At 33.2% G+C, this 19,588-nt stretch overlaps 11 protein-coding genes across 11 annotated transcripts; 4 read left to right on the top strand and 7 right to left on the bottom strand. All coding sequences in view use genetic code 6, as the record gives it.

Moving 5' to 3' along the window:
* Positions 1-32: 32 nt before the first annotated feature.
* SS50377_24300 (uncharacterized protein) lies at positions 33-1,316 on the bottom strand (the record flags this gene model as incomplete). The annotated part of the gene is made up of 1 exon (XM_067908144.1): positions 33-1,316. One exon carries the CDS (start codon positions 1,314-1,316, stop codon positions 33-35), a length of 1,284 nt encoding a protein of 427 aa, XP_067765118.1.
* A 161-nt stretch (positions 1,317-1,477) lies between these two features.
* On the bottom strand, positions 1,478-1,786 carry SS50377_24299 (uncharacterized protein; the record flags this gene model as incomplete). Its single annotated transcript, XM_067908143.1, has 1 exon — positions 1,478-1,786. One exon carries the CDS (start codon positions 1,784-1,786, stop codon positions 1,478-1,480), a length of 309 nt encoding a protein of 102 aa, XP_067765117.1.
* Positions 1,787-3,217: 1,431 nt separating this feature from the next.
* SS50377_24298 (Xaa-Pro dipeptidase) lies at positions 3,218-4,549 on the top strand (the record flags this gene model as incomplete). The annotated part of the gene is made up of 1 exon (XM_067908142.1): positions 3,218-4,549. One exon carries the CDS (start codon positions 3,218-3,220, stop codon positions 4,547-4,549), a length of 1,332 nt encoding a protein of 443 aa, XP_067765116.1.
* An 819-nt stretch (positions 4,550-5,368) lies between these two features.
* Positions 5,369-6,967, bottom strand: SS50377_24297 (uncharacterized protein; the record flags this gene model as incomplete). Its single annotated transcript, XM_067908141.1, has 1 exon — positions 5,369-6,967. One exon carries the CDS (start codon positions 6,965-6,967, stop codon positions 5,369-5,371), a length of 1,599 nt encoding a protein of 532 aa, XP_067765115.1.
* A 704-nt stretch (positions 6,968-7,671) lies between these two features.
* SS50377_24296 (uncharacterized protein) lies at positions 7,672-9,402 on the bottom strand (the record flags this gene model as incomplete). The annotated part of the gene is made up of 1 exon (XM_067908140.1): positions 7,672-9,402. One exon carries the CDS (start codon positions 9,400-9,402, stop codon positions 7,672-7,674), a length of 1,731 nt encoding a protein of 576 aa, XP_067765114.1.
* Positions 9,403-9,458: 56 nt separating this feature from the next.
* SS50377_24295 (uncharacterized protein) lies at positions 9,459-10,142 on the bottom strand (the record flags this gene model as incomplete). The annotated part of the gene is made up of 1 exon (XM_067908139.1): positions 9,459-10,142. The coding sequence occupies one exon, from the start codon at positions 10,140-10,142 to the stop codon at positions 9,459-9,461; it is 684 nt and encodes a 227-aa protein (XP_067765113.1).
* Positions 10,143-10,362: 220 nt separating this feature from the next.
* SS50377_24294 (26S proteasome non-ATPase regulatory subunit 6) lies at positions 10,363-11,373 on the top strand (the record flags this gene model as incomplete). The annotated part of the gene is made up of 1 exon (XM_067908138.1): positions 10,363-11,373. The coding sequence occupies one exon, from the start codon at positions 10,363-10,365 to the stop codon at positions 11,371-11,373; it is 1,011 nt and encodes a 336-aa protein (XP_067765112.1).
* Positions 11,374-11,592: 219 nt separating this feature from the next.
* On the bottom strand, positions 11,593-12,129 carry SS50377_24293 (MCT-1 protein-like protein; the record flags this gene model as incomplete). The annotated part of the gene is made up of 1 exon (XM_067908137.1): positions 11,593-12,129. One exon carries the CDS (start codon positions 12,127-12,129, stop codon positions 11,593-11,595), a length of 537 nt encoding a protein of 178 aa, XP_067765111.1.
* Positions 12,130-12,223: 94 nt separating this feature from the next.
* On the bottom strand, positions 12,224-12,943 carry SS50377_24292 (uncharacterized protein; the record flags this gene model as incomplete). Its single annotated transcript, XM_067908136.1, has 1 exon — positions 12,224-12,943. The coding sequence occupies one exon, from the start codon at positions 12,941-12,943 to the stop codon at positions 12,224-12,226; it is 720 nt and encodes a 239-aa protein (XP_067765110.1).
* Positions 12,944-13,010: 67 nt separating this feature from the next.
* Positions 13,011-16,673, top strand: SS50377_24291 (DNA-directed RNA polymerase subunit beta; the record flags this gene model as incomplete). The annotated part of the gene is made up of 1 exon (XM_067908135.1): positions 13,011-16,673. One exon carries the CDS (start codon positions 13,011-13,013, stop codon positions 16,671-16,673), a length of 3,663 nt encoding a protein of 1,220 aa, XP_067765109.1.
* Positions 16,674-17,378: 705 nt separating this feature from the next.
* On the top strand, positions 17,379-18,977 carry SS50377_24290 (uncharacterized protein; the record flags this gene model as incomplete). The annotated part of the gene is made up of 1 exon (XM_067908134.1): positions 17,379-18,977. One exon carries the CDS (start codon positions 17,379-17,381, stop codon positions 18,975-18,977), a length of 1,599 nt encoding a protein of 532 aa, XP_067765108.1.
* Between the last annotated feature and the right edge of the window lie 611 nt (positions 18,978-19,588).

Genomic DNA, 19,588 nt, shown 5'->3' with positions numbered 1-19,588 from the left:
ACTTTTAAAGTAGTATTAATTTTAGTTTAAGCTCATTTTGAATGCTTATTTTGTTTAATTGATAATGTGCTGAATGGAGCCTTAAATCGCTACCGTTTAAATAAGAAAAATAGTAGTTTTTAAATAAAAGTCAAAGTTTCGATGGTTTATACGTCTAAAAATAAGTTAAATGATGATATATTGCATTTAAATGGGAACAAATAGAAAAACTAGTAAAAATTATTTTTAAAATGAATCAGTTATTGAATACATAAGTTAATGAACCTCATATTAAAATTATAATGATTAGGGCTAGTTGTGATTGGTTGAAAATATAAAGTTACTAATAGGCGATTAAACGTAGTGTATTATTTGTTAGGAAAATAGAGATACATGCTGTAATCAACTATGGCAAGACAGCTCTGTTAAGGGGCAGATTGTGCACGGAAAGCGACGGCAGAATCGTGGAGATCTGTGAGGATTGCGGCGGAATTTGGATCCAGGGCGGAAAGTGCCAAGTGTGCTAAGGGGCCTTGAAGAAGTGCATCATGCCTAAGGTGTGTCTGGTGCTCGTTAGCGAACTGAGCGGAATGGGGGTCAAAATGTCGTTTAAGGTCGAGTGAGATGGTTTCGGGCAGTGCAGGATCAGATTTGGCATGCTGAGACGGTCTGGTAGCTGCAAATAATAGAAGCACTGTGCAGACATGCAACAAAGCCTCTGAACGGTGGATGCTAAAGATTAGGAGGTTCCTAGAAAAGTAAGTTCGGAAAGAATTAGCTTGCTTTGCAGAGAATGGATTATCTTTACGCTATTGCTTGGATGGTAACTGATTTTGTAGTTTATCATGCAAACTGAAATTGGGAGATTATGAGTTGTACTGGTTATATAGCGAAATAGGAGGTTATGGTCTTTTAGTAGTCAAATGGTAACTGGGAAACTAATATTTACAAGTAGGAGAAACATTACTATGTGGATGGGCATTGTATGAGTAAACCTAAATGTGAGCAAATTAAGGTATCCACCACACTAAGTTTAGACGATTATAGCGTATACTAGCTTTATTCGGGATGATCCACCTTTCAGGCCATCTAATTGAATTATAAATTGCATATTCTAGCGAACTTTATTTTGTATTATCCGCAACACTAAGTATTGCATTGTCAGCTCTTTCCCACTTCTTCCAAAATGCAAGGCAAATATTCAAATCCAAACTAGCTGATATACTCAGGGTCTACTACTATGGGGATGATTTTACATGCAGGATATGCAACGCTGAATCGGTGTCTGTATGCTATGACTGCGTTCTTAGGAATTATTATTGGGCCGCACTTCCCATTGCTCAACTGCGAAGGTTTTATCCCAGATACATGTACAGCCTGCTCTGAGAATTTGTGCTCGGAAGCGTATATCGCGGCATCCAACAAGTGCGTGAAATGCAAAACTAGCATCTTACTTATTCTAAGCTGGGCCATATGTTCTAGCAGCAACCAAGAAACATCACGGCATGCAAGTAAGACATTTCCTACTCGAGGTTAGATAGCCAATCAATGATGCGTGCCTGATCCAAGTCTCAAAGTGCACTGTATGCGACTCTACCGAACCAGCTAATTACAAGCGCTGTGCGAATACATTTTATCCAGTGTGGTAGTCCTGCGTTACGAAAAATGCTTGACAGTAGTGTAACGCTATGGTAATCCCACGCACATCACTATGGAAAACTGGTCCACCAGGTTTATGTTGGTGCGCACCAAATGTATACCAAGCGGTAAATGTAAAATATTCGACGTAAAATCCACCTTATGCCATATTTCTGATACAGAAATATGATAAAATTTTGTTCAAAAACTTAGTTTTATATCTGGTAGCTCCATTGGCATCTTATCCATCTGTGCCTTTTATAACAAAGGTAAACCCTAACGCAAAACTTGTAATATTTCCTAATATAAGGTAAAGTATATATACCAAACTTCTGCTTTAGTACAACATATGGTCTTATGATGATGGTTATGATACTTATGTGGAAGGATCCATCAAAATTTGATCACTATGTATAAATAATAACTTAGATTGATGAACAATTGCAGAAGCTACTGTCGGTTGTTCCCTGTTAGTTGCTATACTTGGCGTTATAGGCTTCTGTATTTGGTGAGTCATATAAAATATCCTAAAAGATTTTAGTATAGTCAACAAGGTAAAATATTGAAAGATAGTTCACAATAAATAGTAATAAAAGCAAATAAATTTTAGAGATTATATACTATAAAAGTGTAATTAATAAATAACAAAAATCATATTTGCGCATATCATATATTTCAGTTTTTGCTAACTTATCAAATTAAATTAAATTAAAATTAAAATTAAAATTAAATCAATTAATAATGTTTAATTATAAAACAAAAATACTTCAATTTATTGATTTGAATATCTAGAGAAAATATATAATTATCTTAAAAATTTGATAATTATATTTATAAAATAGTGTCTGTAATTATTTCATACCATATCACGCTCTACTCATATTATATTTGGCATTAGCTTTTATAGAAATATTTCAAGATAATTTACTTAAAAGTCAAATGCATAATGTATAGTTCTAATAGTAGCTAAAGCGGATATAGTATTTGAGAACATATCCTATCTAATTTTGAATCATATATATTTTAACTAAAAGGAAATAGTTTTATAAGAATATATTTTATAATTTAAATAGGCATATGTGATTAATTTTCAACTAATGTAGTTTATTAACTTTTTAGTTTGTAAAAAAGAGATTAATTTAGTATGAACTGTTTATAATATTTTTGTGAATGGATAATAAAATATTAAGTTTATATAAAGTAATACAAAGACGTAGTTGAATTTTCAACTAATTTATGTTATTTTAATCCATAAATTTAATTATTTTAATATATAATTTTAAAATGAAAGTAATAATTCTTAGTTTTACCATAAGAATATCTATTGAAAACTTAAATATATTATAATATAACCGAAAATCAGAGGCATAGAATAAATTTTAAAAACTTAAACATAACGTAATTGAATGTTAAACTCATCAAAAAGAAAATCAAATATAACTAAAAGTATAGCTTTTCAAAAAACATAGAAACAATTCATATTTCCGAATAATTAATATTGTATTATCTAATATTTTATTTGTGATTTATCAAATTGGTTTAAGCAAATTCTCATTTTACATGTCATATCAACCTTATATGGAAGTGGGCCATTCTAAAAATGTTTACTGAACACCGAGCAAACTTATTTAAAGCACTAGGCAAAGATTGTGCATTTATGTCGTCAGGAACTTCTTAATGTAGATACGACACTGATACCGATATTTATTTCCGCCAGGAGTCCAATTTTTACTACTACACTGGATGCACGGATCCCGACTGTTACGCGATCTTTAATGGCGAATCCAAGGCTACAACCCTTTTCGTCCCCAAACTGGGCCCTGAACACGCGCTGTGGATTGGAATTATAGAGTCAAACGACGAAAAGCAGAACAGGCTTTCTTTGAATGTGATGTATACAGAAGAACTGGATGCACAGATTGACACTCTCAAAGATAGAACATTCCATGTGGCGTTAGACATTCCGACCATTCCTAACTATGCAGTTCCAAACGCTGTAAATGACCTCAGAGTTATCTCTGGTGAGATTAGACTCTACAAAGACCCAGTCGAGATTAAAAATATTGAGTTATCGTCCCTAGCTAACAAGGCTGCGTTCACGTTTATTTTGTCCAGTTTCAAACAAGGCATGTTCGAGTATGAGGCAGAAGGCATGCACAAGTACATTATCGCTAAACATGGTTGCAAAGTTCAGAGCTTCGAGGCTAAAACTGCCACCGGCTAGAATGCTAGCACGCTTCACTGGGTCAACAATATGTTCGAGGCCAAGGAGGGAGATACGTTTTTGTGTGATGCCGGGTGTGAGCATGACCTTTATGTATCGGATAACACCAGAGTATTTCCGGTGTCACAACGATTCACTAAAATGTAAGAGGAACTGTACGAGACGGTTTTGACAGCGAATAAGGTAGCTATTGCGGCAGTTAAGCCAGGGATCAAAATGGAAGAATTGCATTTGATAGCCCTGGCTGAAATACTCAAGGGTTTGAGAAAATACGGTCTCGTTAAGGAAAAATTGAATTTTGAAGACTAGATGTCAGCTGGAATTCCTTGTGTATTTATGCCACATGGACTAGGGCATTTAATAGGTTTAGACGTTCATGATGTTGGGGCTTTTAATGAATAAGTGAAAAGGAGCACCGATCCAAGGTGTGCTAGATTGAGAACTACCAGAACTTTGACCGAAGGTATGACTTTCACTATTGAGCCTGGACTTTATTTTATCGATGGGTTCCTTAATGCTGCTAAAAATGATCCATAAAAAGGTAAACACATAAATTTTGATGTAGTGGAAATATATAGAAAATAATGTGGCGGATATAGGAGTGAAGATGATATATTGGTTACTAAGGATGGTCATTATGTGTTCCCAGCTGCGGTTAAAGAGGTCAAGGAGATTCATTATCTTAGAGACTTGGCATTTTAAAAATGATTCATCTAATATTTAATATATATTTATCATTGGACTTTATAATATTTTATTAAATATTGCTAAATCATAAAAAATAAAAAATCATCAGAAAAAGTTTCAACTTTAATTATATTAAGTACACTTATTAAATTAGTAGTTAAAAAATCAGAAGAAGCAAGTATATAATATATTTAGTTATTACAGTAAATACCTTGCAGATGTAATTTTGAAAATACAATGGAAATTTACATTTTACACGGAATAATAATTAGAATAAATAGGAATTTAAATTGCATATAAGATTGAACTAAGGAACAATTAAGAATGATTTTATATGCAAAAATAAATTTATCTTAATATAAAGATATATACATAATACTCCAATAAAAATACTAATCTTCTTTTAAAAAAATTCTATAAAAAATACATGTAGGATTTATTTTAGCTTATTAGAATACTAAAATATTTCCTATTCATAATATGTATAAGTTATATTTCAATATATAATCTAACTTATTTTGAAAAATACAAATTTTGTATTTACTATTACATATGCCTTAACTAAAATGAAGTAGATAATAAGATTTATCTTTATACTGACATAAAATTTCTATTATTATGCTCACTAATAAATTATATAATTATAATTTATCATAATCAGAACTAAGCTATTAAAAATTATAAAACCAAATTCAATTGCTAGAAGATGTTTACCATATATTTTTAAAATTAAATTACGTTATGTTGAAAATAAATAGTTTTCAAATCGTTTTATTAAATTATTAATTAATATAAAATGATATTTATTAATAATAGAATATCACTTACTAAATTATAAACTCAATATTTATAAATAGTATTACTAACATTTTATCTCTTCAAAATAAAAATCCTAATAATTATAAATATGCTACAGACAGCAATAGCAACAAGTATAAGTATCCACCCTTAATAGAAGACATCGTACCCTGCTAAGACTTCTAGTTGTTATAATTACAATAATGTGCTTGCAGCTGAGACGACACCAAAATAGCTTGAAAAAGCATACTTACTAAGAATTAATGTTTATTATTTGTCTATGGTAAAACAATAGGTATTATCAATGGAAGGAAACTCGAAACTGTTTATTAGACTTATTTATACATTGTTTTCATTAAATTATGTTGCTGTTTAGCTTATATTTAACTATATTGAAATAAAATTTCGTGTAGTTGGTATAATTTTATTCAATTTAACACACATTTAACCTTAAGTAATAGTAGCATTTGAATCCCCACCAGGAATATTATCTGAATTAAATCGATAAGATCCTGAAAAAACATTCTTAATAAATAGTTTATACGAAATAGCCTAAGACATATTACTAGGATAACTTTTAACCTAGAATAATTATAAATTACACTCTTCTATTGATTCATATCCTGAAATTTCCCAAGTTTCACAACTAAAATAACCATGGATCATAAATGCCTATTAAGTATAGAATTATAGCTAGAAATTCTTTCCACTTTCATCAGCAAGTTCAGAAGCAGTTACCCAAAATGTTTACGTATCATATGTATCAAAATTACATATTGGTGTGGTAGGAATTTAGTGGATATACACAACACCCTCTAAAAATCCCACTTAGTCGGATAATGTACATGTTACAGTAACATCACGTTTAGAAATAGGAATAATATAAATGAGATTAAAGTTTAAAGTTACAGCTTCATCAACATCATCCCCATAATCGTTGGTATACTTATTTTTGGTTTTTATTGTTTTTGGTATTATGATCGTGAGTTGTAGACTAATAAAATTATCACCAGATATTTGCAGGGAAATATTGGAGCAAAGTTTTTAAAACGCGTCTGTACCTGATTTACAGTTCGCGCTTTCGGCTGAGAAAGATGAAAAATCAAAATCTGTCTAGGTTATATTTTTCTAAACTATTATATCGTTTTCTAAATTAAGGATATACATGACTGATGCAGATGGTTTAACTATACACTTAGGATTAGTTTTCACAACGGCCGAGATTGAGGTAAACGACTCATACTAAATAGTTGGATCGTAAATGCACTGATTGTAGTTGTATATGACCACTATGAGCTGCCCCACCGCCGCCGTCTGGTCCAGGTTGTTGTCCAGGAAGGTGATCATGTACGATGCGATGACGAAGGTGCTGGCGCTCTCGGCGGAGGACCCCGCTACCGGATGCAGCTCCACAACGTTGTCCTAGAACGCGTCGTAGACCACGAACTCCGACCTGAAGGTGTTGGTGCCAATCTGGATCTCGTAAACCGCGGTCTTCCCGGTCTGCGCCCGACAGCTGATGGTCTCGTCGGCGTCCAGGATGGGGCTCGGCTGCGTGTAGAACTCTATAGAATCGCTTTATGTTTTAATTTAAACTCTAGCTGAACGCATTTGACAGCTAAAAGTCAATACAGCAATCATTTTAATAAAGTATAATTAACTAAAATAATAAAATTATAAGGCTTTTAGTAAATAAATTTGTTCATATCTTATATATGTTTGTATCATATTTATTGATTATTCTATTATTAAATAAATATAAATATTTTAATAAATATATTTATTTTAACATGTAAAAAAAATCAAAATATAAGATATATAAAAAAATTAGAACGGAAATATATTAGAAAATATTTTATTATTGACTCGAACGATTTTCAAGATAATTTAGATATTAATGTCTATGTTTCAATAAATAAATGTTATTCCTAATGTATAGTTTTATTATTAGATTGTTACATTATAAATAAGTGAATACAGAATAAAATTATATAATATAATAATGCAATCTCAATATTAGGTAGTTAATGCGTTCATAATATGGTATTAAACCTAATCTATTTGAATTGTATATTTTTTTTAGAAACTGTAACATATTTCTACATAAACCAAAAATATAGTGTATCTAAAGTATCCATAATTAATAATTTATAGAGCTTAACAAAACTAGGAAAGTATTTATTCTCAGTAAGGTATCCAGTATTAGATAGTAAATTAGTATTAAATTTTAAATTAATCATATGTGAAGTCCTACTAGGCAATTAGTAATATTATAATACATTTGAAATGATTAATAATTAAGTCATCGTGCCATTAAGTTCTGAAAAATAAAAAAAATAATCTGATCATTCATGAATGCCAAGACGAACAACCAGTTCCCTGGCAGCAAGCCGTTAACGTTCATGTGCGTTATGCTCTCGAACCTCACTAAGAAGCATGTCATTCTACATCTGAAGCTCGTACTCACGTTTTTTCTATCGTTTCAGTGCCGCACGCCTGGCTACCAATTCTTAGCGTCTAGCTTTTATGTGCTACTTCTATATCTTTCCATCAATAAACTTCAAATTTATATCACGTTATAGTTTACGACCTTGTTCAATCAGATCCTCTTCACGCTGAATTTAATTTAAGAGTCTCCTCGATTCTAGTGATTCAAGATGCTGTTAATGCTGTTGTAATATGGCTTTTTCTTCATCCTATATTAGGGCTGGAACAACTAGAACTGGTGCAGGTTCATCATTTTTTACAAGATGTTTGATTTGTTATTTATTCGATTACTGCTGGTACGCCAGAATGCGCTCAGCACGTTGATTTTATATTTTCTTTTTTGTTGTTGTTTAAACTTGCTTTTGTGTTAAATTGTTCATAGGAGAACTATTTTAGAAGTTTTTTAGAAGCTTCTTGTGGTCCGAATTTTGGCTCGTCAGGATAGATAGTTTTTCAAAATCTACAAAATTTTTGATATAATTTACCTGAATATTTTCAGCAAGACCTTGCTGATCAATAACCTGCACAGTTTCCTGCTAAAAATCTGAACAATTTTCATCTTATATCCAGAATTTTCCATTTTTATCTTTAATTGCTTTAACAAGAATGATTTCACCTGCTTTATTTGCTATTCTCAGATATTCTTCTGAAATTCCAGTAATTCGTTTATTATTAACATTGCATTCGACTAGTGCATTTAATTCTGCATTTTTACAAATTTTATCCCAATTTTCACTACCTAGATACTGAATTTCAATTGTTTCAATTTCGCCATTTTCATTAATAATTTAGACTTCTTATTATACTCCATGCTCACCTTTACAATAAACTCTACCGCATTAGTCAAATATAACCTCGTTTCGGTTTATTTACCCAGTTTCATTAACAAATTTTAATTATTTCTTTTCAACAGCAACAATCTCTCTACTTTAGTTTTCGACTTTAATATAAATAGTTTCAAGCTTATCTGGTATTGCATTTGGATTCTCAATATTAGTAATTCTACTATCATGCTCTCTTCTTGCTATATTTTATGCTCTTTTTATTTCTAAAGCATGTACTGTTTTAGGATTTTACAATGTTAAAACTAAAGATTTTATTGGTTTAATGTATTGTTTCTTTTCTGAACATTATCCTTACTATTATTGTGATTCATAATATTATTTTTTGGCTTTATTAATTTAATTTATATGATATGAGTTAATTCTTTAGTTATAATCATCTATGTTCTATTTTCTAGTTTTATCTAACCCATACAAAGGATTGAACTAAATTCTAAATGTTTATATTGATGATTCATCTTTATTTTATTAACTTTATTATTCTTAAAACTAATCTTATTGTCCTTAGTCTTCTTGTTATTGTAAATTTTCATTATTTTATTCTTCCACAAGTTGTTATTCTACAGGTTGGATCTATAATGTTTCAACTTCTTATTCAGTCTGCTAAGTTAATTAACTGATATTAGATAATTTAGTTTCAATAGGAATTGATTCTTAAATTATACTATTTTCTTCAACTTATGATTAATTAATGACCATAATTTCACTCTTAGAGTCTACCTAATTATGAATACTAGTTTCTGACATTTTAAAATTTACTAAATAATTAAATATATAATATTTAAAATCTAAAATGAATCATCTCATCTTTTAAGTGATTTCTTAATGACAATTTAAGATACTTTTTTCTTAATTTGTTATTATGCTTCTTAGTGTATCTATTTATCGTCGCTATCATCACTATCGTCACTGATATCAGCCCGTTTGAAGAGACTTTCTACTTTATCCGCCTCTTTGAAAACTGGAGCACTAGATTATAAAGCTCTTTATCTGAGTTCTCTTAATGTATGCTCATCTATACCATGTCCTTATTGTCCTCCTTATCTTTTTAGTTCACCCTCACGTATTTTTCTTAACGCATTTGTTTCATCTAATTTTCTTTTCTATTCAGCTAAATGTTTTTCTTCAACATCTGAGTGCATTTTGATTCGTTATTACACACTTGTTTAAGATTAGAACAAGGATTCTTATAGAAGAAATAGCGATTCAAAAGGATCCCCTGCAAGATGTATTTCTCTTGATAACTATTATGCTTACTATATAAGCAAACGAGCATTTGCTGGAGATTAAGCTAAAAGTATAATAGGGTGCTCATAGGCTATTTAAAAATCCTCTATTTATAAAGTTCCAGAATTAGTATTCTTCGGTAGGTTACGTATAATTTAATCCACCAGTGACATTCCGTGTGATTTCTCTATAGGGACATGGAAATGAGCTACATTTACAGTCCTATCTTATTTAAGTAGAATAGAGGCGTTAAGCTACATTAAAATGGAGTGGCCGGATACTATATTGTAAATGATATATTTATTATATTTGTAAACAAAAAGTGTTCGTTATGAGAATCAATATCATTCTAGTAATTGAATATGCCTTAAACACTATATTACACAAATTATTCGAGTCAATAATTTTATATACATATTCCATATCCAATAAAATATTATTATTATATATTATTAATGCTATAATTACCAGTCCTCTAAAATGACCTCACTCACTGTCATCAATACCTTGCGACTTTTCAATAATGAGTCAGAACTACCTTTCCCAGTTGTCGATGTATAGGCACTCACCTTACAAATCGAAGCACAGCGTAAAAAACCATAAACGTCAGAATCAGAAGTGGCTTAAATTTTGGCAGAAGCGGCCGTTCAGTGCATGAATGCGATGCTTCTCACAGAAGCACGTGATTTTTACGCACAAATCGGTAAGAAATCACTCAACACCGATCTCCAGTGTAGCTACTAGCTAGCAGAGGCCCGCGCGCAGTTGCTCATTGCAACGAAGTCTAAGACTTCCTACGCATAGTTCTAGTAGACAATCCAGTCCATAAAGCTCGAAAAGCTCAGTTTTGATCTAGAGAGCCAGACAAAGCTATACGGCGCGCTTGCATAGATTCTGAATAACCAGTAGGTGCACTAGGCGTCTCAGACCCTTATTGGATCAATTTCAACATTTTCATCTGACGAGCTTCTAGACTTCTCCGGCTTCGCATCCATTGCTTTACTTCTAGCTGCCTCGAACCTATCAAGGAAACTTCTTAAGGCACTTATTGACTCACAAACAGACGCACTAGCGTCTGCTAACCCACCAGTTTTATCACTGATCAAGTGTATAATCGGCTGCAATTATGGTTCGTTTTACAGCGTTTTGGGCTAAGTTAAGGAGTTTATTCGATCAAATTTCTGGCTTAGATGCATCGAAAACGAGCTCATTGAGTAGATTACTTCTGGAGTTTATTAATAGTATTTGCAAGCTTTCCTTGTAACTGGTGTTTAAGAGATGGCATAGGAATTTGCATAGGAGTTTGAATAGTTCAAAAATCAACTCGAATACTTCATTTTTAGGGGAATGATCTAGGCCAGAATGGATGCTGTCACATGGCAGATTAGGAAGATCGAACAGAAGGAGTGCGATAAGTGGTGGGGAAAATTTTTGGAGGAGAGCCTGAGCGTGATTGCAAAAGTTGAAGTACTGCAAAAGGGAAAGTAGTGAGAGGAGATATGTGCTTTTTATTAAAATTTTACGATGTAGATTATAAAATAATTTAACGCGATACGGTAATTAAGCGTATAATAAATATACTCTAGCTAGTAGTTTGTAGTGAAACTCTGTCACTAATATAAAAATAACTAACAGTTGAATTACTTAAACTTTTGTTCATTATATCAAACTACAACAACAAAATAATATTTATAAGGATTTCTCTGTCACTCAGCATTTAACTTTATCTCCATGTTCATAGAGTCCGTCGCCTAAAATAAACAGAGTTTCAGTTGCCTGACCAGCTCTGTTAGGTTTCATAATCTCAACTGGGTCTTACAGTAATTTGCATATCGCTAAGGCCTCTGCATCTTCGCTAACTCTCAGCGCACAAATATCACCTACTTTCAAAGTTTCATCTATCTTATGAATACCAGGAGCCATTAATTACGCACCATTGAGAAGTGCTCTGCATGATCCTCCATCATTGTAAACATACTTAAGTAGAGATGGGAATTTGTGTAGTTAACGAAGCATTGGAGCGTATTAAGAGTTGTAATAAGAAAAATATTTTAACTAAGAATTGTCAGCTATAAAAATAAATCTATTCGGCGTTTTGAATTAGAAAACGGTAGAGGTTGCTAATTCGGCAAACAAATCCTTCTTGTCAGGATTTTATGACTCCAACGACTATATCACCTATTTAATATCCTTATTCTTCAGTTTTTACTACTAATTTAACGTTTTAGAATTAAACTCGCTAAACATTGTGAAGTGAAAAATATATATGCTGATATATATTAAATAATATTTATATATTATATTTCCCCCTTTTTATTATACATAATATAATAATTTTTATTCACTTTAGATTCTAGACTTGAAACCTCAATTTTTCCTTATTTTGTAAATCCTACAACTCGTCCTGTTCGAATCTTACTTACTGGTGGTCCTTCTTTACCCACTCCTGGCCTCCGCTATTCCATTCAAAGTCGAACAGTGTGAGCTCGAAAATAGCTAAAATGATTCGTCTAGCTCCGTAGAATTCAACGAATACTCCAGAACCCCGTAGGCATAGTGTAGTCATATCAGACAGAGAACCATACTCAACTGAGTACCAATCGTTCTACAATGCCGTTTTGGCATCCAAAACATTGCAGAAGTCACGTCGGAGTTGGAACCTCGCGATGTGCAGAACCTACGGGCCAGTAAAAAAGGCAGCTATCGTACTAGTAACTTATGCGAGCGTACGTTGGAGGGTCTCCACTTTACTCAGCAGTGTGCGCCAGCGTGCAAGCAGTTGCTCTTCGTCTATATGGAAAGGTGAAACCTGAGCGATTTGCAGCGGAGGTGCTGGTATGTGAATTTTGATTTTTGGCCGTATTTGGGCTTTCTTCTAGGTTTGAATGACGTACGGAACCTTCTGTGTGAACTTCTTGACTTACACCTGGTAGGTAGCCGGATTCGGCGTTTTAGCTTGAAACTCGAAGTCAATCATCTGGTAAGGTGTGATAAAAATAGAGTTGGACCAATTCTGTGGCTTGCAGAGCCCGAGGTACTGCCTATGTAAGGAATATCGCATTCTGGTAAAAATGGTTATTATATAATAATATATAAGATTTCCTTCCTCATTTTCCGCTCCACTATCAATGCAGTAGTCATATCTTAGGACTGAGCATGTGTGGAAAGTCATAGATGCCTATTTTAACTCTAATTCAATCTCAAGGCCTCAGATATCTTCCTTTGAGAACTTTATGGATAATATTCCAAAAATAACTTAATAAGCTCCACCGATCATTTATGACGTCATTGATACAAACTCCTCTTCAACCATGCGTTCTTATCGCTATGAAATTCGTATCCAGAATGTGTTTCCTGCATAGTAACTTGCATCTTCATCGCCAAATTCTTGCCGTCTGTAGAATGAAACATATTAAATTCCTTTAACTGCTCAAGTAAATATTATAGAAAAATTGATTGAAAATGGTCATTTAAAATAAGAATCATAGTAAACCGAGAATATGCCATTTTGTAAGATGCCAATTCTTGTAGGAAGTAAATTTTGTTACCTTCCTAAAAACTAAAAATAAAAGAAAATAGCATGTGGTGAGTGTCCTTTTGATGAAGGTGGTTATTTTATTATAAATGGAAGCGAGAAAGCTGTTATTGCTAGTGAAGTTAATAGATCAAATCGTGTTTAAGTACTCACAACACCCGAGAATGAATTATCGGCACGTGTCGTATCATCAATCCCTGAAAAAGCACTTTATTGTAAATTGGAGGTTAAAATGTGCAAAATGAAGAACAAATTAAATAACAACATAATGAATTTACTCATGGTAAATATGCCTGGTTTTGATGCACCTGTTAATTTATTCATAATGTTAGCGGCTTTATAGCCTACTGAGTCTATTACTTCCGAAGATTTACTTAAAATTGTAACTCCAGAAGGAGATTAAGATATCATTGAAGCCTGTTTACCTAGTTTGGATGTTTATAGCGATTTGTCACCTTTGGAAGCTTTAGAATATCTTTCTGAAAATCTCAAATTGAATGTTCTATAGTAATCTGAGTTAGCTTCTACTAAAGCTCTACGTATGCGTTCACATTTAATTACTCGCTTTATGCCACATATGGGAACAGAACCTACTGATACAATTAAGAAATCACGTTTCCTTGGCTATATGGCTAAATTAGTTCTAAAAACACATTTAAATTAACGTCCTCAAGACGATCGTGATCATTGGGGTCAGAAACGACTATAATTAACAGGCTCATTGCTTTTTGATTTATTCCGCCGTTGTTATGAAGACTTTTAGAAAGGATTAGCAAAACGTTGCGCTGATAAAAAAGTATCAATGCACTCATTTTTTGAATAAAAAATTGACTTCGAAAAACTTGCGTTTAAATAAATAAGTCAATAAATAATTTCTAGTCTTGCTACTGGAAATTGGCGAACTGGAAAACTAGGAGCTGTAGCTGGACTAAAAACAGGTGTGAGTTAAAATTTAATTCGCCTGAGTTATGCTGCTGCAATTTCTTAAATTAGAAGAGCTAGCTCTGGAATTGAAGAAAGTAGTAAAGCTATAGCTCCACGAATGCTCCACGGTACATAATTTGGATATTTATGCCCTGCTGAAACGCCAGAAGGTGCTAAAGTCGGCCTAGTTAAAAATTTTAGCTTGTAGTGTTACATTACTGTTGGGGGTGGAGATCGTGATTTCTAAAAAATTTGGGGTATTATCGATAGCTTACGTATTGATGGCGAAAAAGCTTTCTAAAGAGTTGAAGAGGAAATTACTGGCGTAAAATTATTTTTAAACGGTAAATGGATAGGATGCGTTAGAAGTGAATTAGGAGATCGCGTCGCTAAGCACTTACGCGGAATGAGAAGCAAAAATCAAATCAGTTTTGAAACTGGTATTAGTTTCAATCAAGAACAACAAGAATTAGTTATTGCATGCGACGAAGGACGTGTTATGAGACCGCTATTTGTAGTCAACAGCGAAAACGACTAAGAAAACAAAATATGCACTAAATTAGAGCTTTCATTGAAATCCACTGATGTAATTGATATTTGCGGAGATTTAAACGAAAAAACGAAGTCAGAAGCCTGGGAAAAACTTGTCAGCCATCACCAGATGTTCATCGAGTATTTGGACCCATATGAAGAAGAGCAGGCCCTCATTTCCTTTTCGCTTCAGCAGCTTTAAGATGAAATCGCCCTCATCTAAAAATCGAATCTCTGGCTTCTGAACAAATCAATTCAGCTGCCCCGCCTTCCAACTTAATATACACACCTGGAAATTCACCCATCATTAATGCTTTCAGCGATCGCAGCGTTAATCCCGTTCCCTGATCACAACTAGTCTCCTCGTAACCTCTATTAGTCGTCTATGGGCAAGCAGGCAATTGGAATTTACGCACTAAATTTCAACAAGCGCTTCGACACCTCTGGGATCAACGTAATGCACTACCCGCAGATTCCAATGTGCTAAACCCGCACGCTCAAATACGTCAAATTCACCGATTTGCCAGCTGGCGAGAACATGATCGTTGCAATTGCAGTTTACACTGGTTTCAACCAGGAGGACTCATTGATCATGTCGCACGCTGCTGTAGACCGTGGTTTGATGCGCTGTACTTACTATCAGTCTCATGAGACGACTTGCGAAACGCAGCACATCGGAATGTCGTCCGGGGACTATCAGCCGAAGCTTTGCCGCCCAATCGACGGCGTCACGCACGTGATCGATCCGCAATGCCGAAATTATCTTGAGGCGGACGGATTGCCAAAAATTGGGGCTTCTGTACGTGACGGTAAGGTCATTATCGGCAAGGCAGAGCCTCTGAAGGACGCGAATAACAGGACTGGGTCAACGGGAGTTGTTTTCGTCGATAAGTCAATTTTGGCCAAAAACGACGAAATCGGCTACATCGATGCAGCCTGCATCTGTTTGGAGCATATGAACTCTCAGTCGAGCGAAATCGAAGGCGGTCAGATCTCCGCAAAAGTACGAGTTCGGGCCTCTAGACCGCCCCAAATGGGCGATAAATTCGCCTCTAGGCACGGTCAGAAAGGAACGGTTGGAATGCTTTATAGACACGAGGACCTGCCTTATACGGTCGATGGCATCACGCCTGATATAATAGTCAATCCGCACGCTATCCCATCTAGAATGACGATTGGACAGCTTTTGGAATGCGTCGGGTCGAAATTCGGTTGTATCTTGGGCCGAATCGTCGACGGGACACCTTTTGAGCCTCCTCTAGAAGGAATTTCGCACGAAGAATTTTTGTGCAAAAATTTGCATTCCTGTGGGTTTTAGAAACATGCTTACGAGGCAATGTTTTGCGGTTTTACGGGTAGCCTTTTGAACTATCGAATTTTCATCGGACCCACTTTCTATCAGCGTCTCAAGCACATGGTTTTGGACAAAGTTTCGGCTCGTGCGACTGGCCAGATAGTGACTATCACTAGGCAACCCAACGAAGGTCGCTAAAGGTATGGAGGCATGAGAATCGGTGAAATGGAGCGTGATGCGTTCATCGCTCATGGCACTGCTGCCGTTTTGAGGGACAGGCTGATGTTTTCAAGCGACGCAACAGACTTTTTGGTGTGCGTGAAATGCGGGCAGATATGCTGGCACGCGAATTTGAACGAAATTACGAGTCAGAACGCGCCAAACTGCAAGCTCTGTAATGCCAGTGCAAAGTTCGCTAAGGTCACGCTTCCGTATGCCACAAAGTACTTGTTTTAGGAGATTATGGGAATGGGCGTTTTCCCTAGTATTTAGGTTGAAGTTGAGTGAGGTTCAGGAGAGCAACGCGGTTTTTGAAATTATTATATGATATAAGCCGGTTAAATTTGATAATGTGAGTAAATAATATTAGTGAGCACGATAATGACTATGAAAGAGAAAAATAGCTAATCTATAGTTGTTTTTTAATCGTGTAAGATCACTTAAGTAAGTGAATGATAGAAAATTAATTAGTTTCAAGATAGTAAGGTGGATGTAACGCATTTAGATAATAATATAGTATACTATCGTTCATAGCATGTTACATTATGAATAATTAATCATAAACTATTGATAGATCGTTTACGAACTGAGAATTTATATAAATTAGCTATTAATATCGATTATATATTTTACAATTTGTTTAATTGAATCTTTACAGTTATAACCAATAATATGATTAACATATTATCATCAATATCTTTCTTTTATAAAACTAATATTGTATATGTTATTTACTATTTGGCTTATTAACTGATAACTATATTATTAATTTAATTATTATATAAACATAACATTAGTATAGTTGTTATAATACTGATTAATTTTTATTCACAAGTTATTTTTTACATGTTAATAGATTAGTTATGAGTATTATCGTATAGTTTTTTACAGATAAAATATATAAATAAGACTATTTAATTGTTATTTATTTATTGTGATACATAGATCAAAATAAGACAATCTCTATAGTTCAAACATCAATACATTAGAAAAATGATAATCCTTCTTGCATTCAGCTGTCAAATAGGTTCTAGTAGCGTATTAGTAGTTAAATAAACCGATTCTATCTAGTTCTAGACGCAGCCGAGCCCCATCCTGGACGCCGACGAGACCATCAGCTGTCGGGCGCAGACCGGGAAGACCGCGGTTTACGAGATCCAGATTGGCACCAACACCTTCAGGTCGGAGTTCGTGGTCTACGACGCGTTCTAGGACAACGTTGTGGAGCTGCATCCGGTAGCGGGGTCCTCCGCCGAGAGCGCCAGCACCTTCGTCATCGCATCGTACATGATCACCTTCCTGGACAACAACCTGGACCAGACGGCGGCGGTGGGGCAGCTCATAGTGGTCATATACAACTACAATCAGTGCATTTACGATCCAACTATTTAGTATGAGTCGTTTACCTCAATCTCGGCCGTTGTGAAAACTAATCCTAAGTGTATAGTTACAACTACATCAGATGTTATGTATATTTTAAGTTTGGAAAAAGATATTATAATTTAAAGAAATATCACTTAAGCTTCATTTGATTTTGGTGAACTCAATGTTGAGACAGCAGATTGCTTAAGTGGAACTGAGGAATATAAAAAGGTATGCTCAGATACTTCATTGAAAATATCAGGAGAAAATTTCATAAATCTTAAACTCATAATAATCATTCCTAAAAGTATCACTAGCATTAATTAATATACAAATGACTATGGAGTAGAAATAGATGAAGAAATTACTTTAAATTTCAATTTAATCTATAATATCGATATATCTTAACGGGATACCACATAATCTTGTACTTCATCTGATAAAATAGCATTTTTTAATGATGTTATATACATTTATTAAATTCCAATGGATCCAATGTGTGATATCAGCATTTATAGCGAAAAATCTTACTGGATTACAGCTTCTGAATTAGCAGATGAAAGTGGAAAACACTTCTAGCTATAATTTTATACTTCGTATCCATTTGAGTTATAAGGATATATAAGCTGTTCTACGTGGGAAATTTCAGACTATGATTCCATGTAGGAGTGTTAATAATAATAGGCATTAGTTTAGACTTATCCTTCTAATATGTCTTAAGCAATAATATACAAACTTTCTAACAATACTGTATTTACAGGATCATATCGGTTTACTCCTTAGCATACACCTACTGGTAATGCTAACATAACTATAACGCATAAGTAAATGTGTGTATAACTAAATAAAAATATCTATTCGACCCATAATTTTGTATCAATTTAAGTAAATGTAAGTGAAACATTCCACCTATTTAATAAAGATATTATTCAGGTAAGTCTTACTGATAATTTTGAATATCCATCTAAAGACAATACTTACTGTTATCCCATAGAGGATTCATTTACTGTTTTATTAAGTAAATTTGGATTTTCTACATATTTTGGAGTAGTTTCTATCGAAGAGGCCATGTTTGAATTAGTCGGTCTGGAAGTTTTAGTAGGTTATGATTCCTTTTGGTAAGGTTGGGTATTTATTATTGCAGGTATTATAATAAATATAGTGTATTTAATATGTAGTATTACGTTCATGAAGCGGAAAAGTAAAACATCTAAAAGGTTATTCGAATGATTACAAGATTTTTTAAATACATATATTTTTGTAATTGTTTGTAATTTAGAATATAGTTAATTTGCTAACAACCTTCTATTAATTTAATATTTATAAAAGAAATAGTATAGATAATTATATTATTCGTTTAACTTGAAAATACGCTTCATATCTTAGTACAATTTATAATTTCTTTAAATTAAGCGAAGATTTTCATTCTAAGTAAAAATAAATTATGATATTCATTTATAATACTTTAGTTATAAAATTATTAATAGATATAATATTTATATATATACCTCAGAAAAAATGTTAAGGCCATAATTTTTTATGCTTCTCAAAAAATTATCAACCTATCTAATTGTATCGTAAAATAAGGTTAGTAATTAAAAATCGATATAGTTTGTTTTTTTTAAATTTATTATCTTATATTTATTTTAGATTGCGTAGTTTTTGATACTTATATATGAATGTTATAATATATTTTGGTTATGTTAATATTATGAATTATTCTGTTCTCAAATATGACAAGTTTCATTTAGATTGAAACAAGGATATAAGCAACGCATTTAATCTGATAAAATATTTAACGATGATTCGAATTAGTAATATTTATTATAGTAGAATAAAAA

Source organism: Spironucleus salmonicida, chromosome 4, assembly GCF_000497125.1.
Source record: "Spironucleus salmonicida strain ATCC 50377 chromosome 4, whole genome shotgun sequence".
Classification (NCBI taxonomy): domain Eukaryota; phylum Fornicata; order Diplomonadida; family Hexamitidae; genus Spironucleus; species Spironucleus salmonicida.
Note: the sequence above shows the minus strand (reverse complement) of the source record. Positions and strands in the feature narration are given on the sequence as shown.